Below are 7555 nucleotides of genomic sequence, written 5' to 3'. Positions count from 1 at the left end.
CACAGCAGACAAGATTACAGCGTCTTTCGACATCTGCTCCATGGATTCCATCGGGTGACTCTCTCACTATTTATTTACCCCTATTCCTGGTGAGGACCTTGGGCTGTGGCCACGTCTTCTTCTCCGCTCTCCTCTTGGGTCTGGAGAGGAGGTGGAGAGGTTGAACTTTGGACCATCAGTTCAGGCACATCTGGCCTGGGTACCATCCTCCCGATTTCCACATCCCCATGGGTGGGCGGGGCGGGTTGAGGCAACCACACCGTGGAGGCCAGAAAAACAAATTTTCAAACAACCCTTTGACCTGGTAAACTCAGGGAACTTGGCTGAGTCCCTGATTGGAATAACCCTTTCCTCTTTCTTCTGGAGCAGCCCGGGAGAACCTCTTGGGCACTAGCTGCTGGAAATGAAAATATGCCAGCTTCTTGCCCCAGGAGGTCTTCTCTCTTCTTCCTTGAGTCCCACTTCGTGACTCCTTTAGTTAGGACTTGGGGGAAATCAGTTTTCTGCTGCAACTTACTTTCATCTTGTCTGGGCTCCAAGGACTGCTTGTTTTACCTTCCAAACTATCTCTCTCTATATATAGACATTTAAAGATGTGGGGACGTCCCTGGTGGGGCAGTGGTTAAGAATCTGCCTGCCAAGGCAGGGGACATGGGTTCAAGCCCTGGTCTGGAAAGATCCCACACGCTGCGGAGCAATTAAGCCTGTGTGCCACAACTACTGAGCCTGTGTGCCACAACTACTGAGCCCGCATGCCTAAAGCTCTTGCTCCGCAACAAGAGAAGCCACCACAATGAGAAGCCCATGCACCGCAATGAAGAGTAGCCCCCTCTCGCTGCAACGAGAGGAAGCCCACGCACAGCAATGAAGACCCAACGCAGTCAAAAATAATAATAATAAAATAAAGATGTGTACCTATAGAAGCTTATATTTGTAGATAGGTATATAGACCTATAGATAGGTATCATATATCACATACATATCAGATATATATGATACCTGTATATATTCACATTATATCATATATATATCATACACATATGAATAGGGATAAGTAAATGATGGGATAGTCATGCAATGGAATCCATGGAGCAGATGTGGAAAGACGCTGTAATCTTGTCTGCAGTGTTCCTATCTATGATACATATATACAGTCTCCTCCTTTCAGCGTCTCCACCTGTCCAGCAACATCCCCCTAACAGGCCTCTCTGCTTGCACTCCGTCCCACCCCCTCAAACCCAATCCCATTCACTCTGTTACCACATAGCAGCTAGAATAATCCTTTGGAAATGTAGGTCACATCACTCCCCTGCTCAACACTTTCCAGATGGCTTCTCATCACACTTTGAATAAAATCTGAAGTCCTGACCCTGTGGCCTTCCAAGGCCCTGCATGGTCACTACCATTTGACTCAGGGCCTTTGCACTTGCTATGCCTTCTGACTGGGAGGTTCTTCCCGAAGGTCAGCACTGGGCTGGATGCTTTATTTAGGTGGAGAATCTTCAGTTCTTGTCTTCCCTGTCGTCGTGGACCCCTGAGACACAGGAGTGGTGACAGAGGGGTTCTGGCCTGGGGATCTGACCCTCCCTAGTTATTACTGATGGCTTCACATTACTCATGGCTTCAGATCAGGTGGTCTAGCCCAGCGCACACGCGTGATGAGAGTACCAGAGTGAACAGAGAGAGGCCTCTCGGGGTGGGAAGTGAAAGGGATAAGAGAAACATGAAATTCATGTTGTCAAAACCTGTTTTCATCTTGGCTTCTAGGTCAAGTGTGGGTGCCGCTCCTCTTCTAGACCCTCAGTTTGGGCCTTAAAAAAAAAAATTCCTTGGTATTTGCAAATACTCAGGCCTTTCACATGAAACTGCTTCAACATATTCCAGAGGACTCAATATGGATGCATAATTCACTCTATAGGTTAACGGTCAAGTGTATAATAGTGAGGACTTTGAAACATGGAAAATCTAACTTAACGCATTTGACAGTGGGAGAAATAAAAAGGAACATAGGGGACCTTATACGTGGAGGGAAGATTCCAAAGAAGTGACTGGGAGGTCAGCCCTCTGATAACAATGTAAGTGCATTTGGTCTGGCAAATTTCTATATCCTTTAACATTTTTTTTGGAAGCAGCTAGCATACCCTGGGGAATTACAGATCAGGCGTGTGGTGTCTAAATAGTATCCATTTGAATCGTTAAACCAAAAATAAGCAACTGGTGGGACTTCCCTGGCGGTCCAGTGGTTAAGACTCTGCGCTCCCCATGCAGGGGGCCCGGGTTCAATCCCCGGTTGGGGAACTAGATCCCGCAAGCCGCAACTCAGAGCCCCCTGCTACAACGACGATCCCATGTGCCGCAACTAAGACCTGGCACAAACAAATAAATAAATAAAAATAAATAAATATTTAAAAAAAGCAGAGCCAAGAATTAACAAAAATAAATAAATAAGCTACTGGTACATCGGGAAGATGGGAATTGTAGAGACCCAAGGGAGGTCACCCACAGACAGTTTAAGGTTCTTGGTAAAGGAAAGTCCTTTCAGCTCTGTTCCCATTTTATTTATTTATTTTTAATTTAATTTTTATTTTCTATTGGAGTATAGTTGATTTACAATGTTGTGTCAGTTTCAGGTGTACAGCAACATGATTGTGGTACATATACATCTATCCATTCTTTTTCAGATTCTTTTCCCATAGAGGTTATTATCGAATATTGAGTAGAGTTCCTTGTGCTATACAGTACGTCCTTGTTGGTTATCTATTTTATATATAGTAGTCTGTATATGTTAATCCCAAACTCCTAATTTATCCCTCCCCAACTCTGTTTCTTTTTTTTTTTAAAGAAATTCACGTTCTTTTATTTATTTATTTATTTATTTATGACTGTGTTGAGTCTTCGTTTCTGTGCGAGGGCTTTCTCTAGTTGCGGCAAGTGGGGGCCACTCTTCATCGCGGTGCGCGGGCCTCTCACCATCGCGGCCTCTCTTGTTGTGGAGCACAGGCTCCAGACGCGCAGGCTCAGTAATTGTGGCTCACGGGCCCAGCTGCTCCGCGTCATGTGGGATCTTCCCAGACCAGGGCTCGAACCCGTGTCCCCTGCATTGGCAGGCAGATTCTCAACCACTGAGCCACCAGGGAAGCCCTGTTTCATTTTAAACGGGAAGAACTTTCTTGAATCTCTTCCTTTTCCTCCTCTTTGAGCTTGCTAAGCAGGATATGGGGTAGTGAGGAGGGGCCTGAAAAGGGTGAGAGTGTCAAGGGGTGATGGCAAGTAGCCTGTTAATTTTTTTTTTAAGTTTTCAGAATTTAATATTTGTATTTATGATGAAAAATGTTAAATGTCCACTAGAGATTATGCAAGAGAGAACACAATTTTTCAAAATTATTTTTAGAGGCGTATGTGGACAAACCCATTTCAAGACCATTGAGTTCAACGGAAACATTGGTGGCCAACGTGGGGCAAGCAGAAAGAACATCGGCCGAGCCTGGGACCCCAGGAGACCTCGGCTTAGCCAGTTATTTTGACTATAGCTTACTTCTCCTTGGGTTCTCCTATAGGTGCTGTGCCTGGTTGGGGGGCGCCGAGGTGAAGGAATTAAGAATGAACCAAGCGGCTGTCAGGTGTATAAGTCCAGCCCTCCTCCTGTTCCAAGAGAAATTGTCGGCCCGCTGGTGAAACTCTGGAATTCCATGCCCCATGAGGGCTGGGTCTATGCTTTACACCGTGGAACTCCTCACACCCCCTGCTCCCCGCCCTTGCTAGCCCACAGGATTTACTCACTGGGCATTTCTGAATGAATGAATGTTTCTTGAGTTCCTACTATGGATCAGGCTCTGGGGACCTTGTGGTGACCAGTTAGACAGGGTTTTTGCTCCCGCGGAATGTGCATTCCAGTGTTAAAGGGATGAACATATATACATGAATCCCTCGTAGATGAGTCTTCTTCTGGGTTGAGATGGACTCATGCTTTCACAAAGGAGATGACTTGCAGACGGAGCTAGAATTGGTCCAGAACTTGGAGGTCAGGGGAGGGGGATATTCTGGAAGCACCCTGTCTTAAGTTAGAATCTATGTTTCTTTGTCGTGACTGGGATATGGACACTATTTAAGATTAAGTGGTGGAGGTAGGGGGTTGTTTCCTACAACTCCAACACTGCAAAAAACTGTACTTGGGCGAAGCTGATTGGGTTGCTGTTAGAATAAAGAACGACGAGGAATATGGGAAGGTCCCTAGCACAGTGCCAGCGTGCAGTAAGATTACAGTAAATAAAACTTCAAAATACATCCCATCCCATTTTTCTCTCCATCTCCACAGCCACCATCATCTCTTGCAACATCATCGTAACCAGCCCCCCTGCTTATGTCCTTACTTCCTGAAGGCTATTCTCAACGCAGCAGCCAGAGGGATTCCTACGACAGCTATAGTCAGAGCATGTCCTTCTGTTCACCACCTTCCAATGGTCTCATGTCACCCAGGGTAAAACCAAAGTCCTCAGCGGTCTCCAGGACCCACCTGAGCTTCCACCTCTTCCTTTATTGACCTTGTTTTCTACTCTAGGTCTCTCTAGTGAAAGACATTGGCCTCCCTGCTAGTTCACTAACCACGTCCAACACTCTCCTGCCTCAGGACCCTAGCACCTGCTGTTCCCTCTGCCTGGAAACTTTTCTCCCAGATACTAAATAGCTCACTCCTTCTTCAAGTTATTGATAGAAGTACCCTTTTTTTTTTTTTTTTTTTTTTTTTTTTATTTTTATGTGGGATCTTCCCGGACCAGGGCTCGAACCCGTGTCCCCTGCATTAGCAGGTGGATTCTTAACCACTGCGCCACCAGGGAAGCCCGAAGTACCCTTTTTAATGGGACCTTCCCTGACCTTTTTTTTTTTTAACATCTTTATTGGGGTATAATTGCTTTACAATGGTGTGTCAGTTTCTGCTGTATAACAAAGTGAATCAGCTATGCATATACATATATTCCCATATTTCCTCCCTCTTGCATCTACCTCCCACCCTCCCTATCCTACCCCTCTAGGTGGTCACAAACCACCGAGCTGATCTCCCTGTGCTATGTGGCTGCTTCCCACTAGCTATCTATTTTACGTTTGGTAGTGTATATATGTCCATGCCACTCTCTCACTTCCTGACAATCTTTTTTAAATAGAAACACTCCTCCCATGTTTTCTACCCTCCCCTGATTTTTCATAACACTTACTACCTTTTATTATATGAGTGATAATCTACATATTACTCTATTATGTATATTATGATACTCATTGGTATACTGTTTTCTATTGTATATATTATACTATGTATGACATATATATAATGTATAATATTTGTTGATTGACTCCGCTTCTCCCCACACCTGTCCCTCACCCCTTATCTCTTGTTGACAGAGGGCAGGAATTTTGCTTCGCTCTGTGCTGTATCTGCAAAGCCGCACAGTGTCCGGTACCCAGCAGGCGCTCGGTAAATAAGGGCAGGAAGAATAAATCAATCGGGAATGAATGAACATATGAACGAGCCGGCGGCCTCTGGCTCTTGCCCTCCGGCGCTGCTTTAACCCCTTCGTTCTCCAGGTGAGGTCGGGGAGCCCGGGCCCAACGCGCCTGCGCAGCCCCACCCTGTCGGCGGGCTCAGGCTCTAGTCCCGGCGGCGGCAGCACTCCTTTGCGAGGCGCGGCGCCCGCGGAGGGTTACACTCGGGGCGGGGCAGGGCCTCCGGTAGGCGGGGCCTTCGGGGGGCGGGGCTTGCTGAGAGTACAGTTAAGGCTGCATCTCCTCTTGCAGTTGCTTCACGTCGGCCGCTCCGCTCGGCCTCGTGTCCCGCGCCCCGGCCTCCGCCGCCGCCCGCGGCCCGGTCCCCATCCCTGCGCAGCCCCGGCCTTCCCGCCGGTCGTCCCCGTCGCAGCCATGTCCAAGGAGCCGCGGGCTGGGCGGGAGGAGATCCTGGAGTGCCAGGTGATGTGGGAGCCTGACAGCAAGAAGAACACGCAGATGGACCGCTTCCGGGCGGTCGTGGGCGCCGCCTACGGCCTGGCGCTGGGTGAGTGCGGGGCGCGCGTCCTGGGGGCTCCCCGGCCACCTCCCGGGGCCAGGAGCTTCCAAAAATCGGGCTCCCACCTTGGGGGTCCGAGGGACCACCCGACAGAGGGACCCTCCTCCTGGGGTCCCGGGCGCCGCCTTTTTCTGGGCGTTGGTGTCAGGGTCCCTTCTAGTCGTTGGAACGGTTTCCTGATTTCCAGTTTCCCTCCTCTGGGGGTTGGACGAGCCACTGGACGGGGGGCCCCTCCCCAGGGGTGGGACATCTTCTGACTGTGCGGTTTTGCCCCCTTGTCCGTGCGGGTTGTCACCTCCTCTGCTTTCAGGGAGCCGGTCTCCTCTTCACTGCGGCATCCATCTCCCGGAGAGGGTTCCCCATCTGGTCTTGGAGCCCCTGTGGACTGAGGGGTCCCTTGCTAGGCGTTCCTACCTGTGAGGTGTGCTCCCTGGGGTCTTGCCCTCCAGCCTTGGGGGCTTCCTCCCCGACCCAGGGCCTTTCTGACTCTTAGCTCTTCCCTTCTGTTGGTGGGGAGTCACTTGTCGGCCAATAGTACTTCGTGCTCCGCCCTCATCCCCCCCCAGGCTGACCCTGCTAGAGGCCAGCATGGATTCTGGGCACTGGGGAGAAGGGTGGTCAGGTGGGAGCCTGCCTCTGGGACTGGGGCCGAACTCCGTCCCCTCACGTGTTTACACTCCCAGCCCCAAACCGAACCTAGTCAAGGGCCCCCCTTCCAGCTGCCGCCCTGGCCTCAGGAGCCACCTGGCTGGGTGTGGACCTGGGCGAGGAGGCCCTTTTCCGGATGAGACGCTCTCCCCCCGCATCTACCTGGCTGGTCCACCTACCTTCTGCACTCTCCCCGCCTCAGGGGTTTTCAACTCATTATGGCCCTTTCCCTCCTCTTCTGGCCCCCTCCGCTGGCCGCAGGGACTCCTGTGTTTCTGTTGGTGGCATCACAGTTCTCAGGGAGCCTCACAGAAATGGAGACGTGGGTCGTCTGACTTCTTACATCGTCCCCTTTCCAGCCCAGTGTCAGCATCTCCCCTGGGGCCCTCGTTTCCTCTTCCCTGAACTGGTAGGTTTTCCTGCTTCCTGCTTCTCCTCCCTCTGCGCTTCAGTACCGCCTGCGTGCGGGCTTTGCCAGAGCAGTCTTGATGCACAGGTCTGACTTTGTCACGCCTGGGCTCCAGGGCTTACAGTGGCTCCTTGTTGACCGTGGATTTGCAAACCCTGCCGCCTGGCAGCTTCCAAGTCCTCCACAGCACGGGGGTGTCATAGCTTCCACGGAGCCCCGTCCCTTGGCTGGCCCAGCTGCATCCCTCTCCCGCCCTCCTGCTCCCTGGAGAGTGAGCCCCCTGTAGACAGGTGTGGCTTATTACTCGCCGGGCCTTCTTTCAGGTAGTAGTTGGTAATGTGTGTTGGATTGGGGGATAGACTTTTTTTTTTTTTTTTTTGCCACACTGCGTGGCTTGTGGCATCTTAGTTCCCCGACCAGGGATTGAACCCAGGCCCTCGGCA

At 50.5% G+C, this 7555-nt stretch overlaps 1 protein-coding gene across 3 annotated transcripts in view; it reads left to right on the top strand.

Moving 5' to 3' along the window:
• Nucleotides 1–5762: 5762 nt before the first annotated feature.
• The window catches only part of AACS (acetoacetyl-CoA synthetase), a 52230-nt gene continuing 50437 nt past the window's right edge, over nt 5763–7555 (top strand). For all 3 annotated transcript variants that reach the window (XM_068563541.1, XM_068563540.1, XM_068563539.1), the window contains exon 1: nt 5763–6043. In XM_068563541.1, coding sequence (XP_068419642.1) covers nt 5911–6043 — 133 coding nt within the window. In that variant the 5' untranslated portion in view covers nt 5763–5910. The remainder of the gene's footprint in view (nt 6044–7555) is intronic.

This window comes from Eschrichtius robustus, chromosome 14 (assembly GCF_028021215.1).
Source record: "Eschrichtius robustus isolate mEscRob2 chromosome 14, mEscRob2.pri, whole genome shotgun sequence".
NCBI lineage: Eukaryota > Metazoa > Chordata > Mammalia > Artiodactyla > Eschrichtiidae > Eschrichtius > Eschrichtius robustus.
Note: the sequence above shows the minus strand (reverse complement) of the source record. Positions and strands in the feature narration are given on the sequence as shown.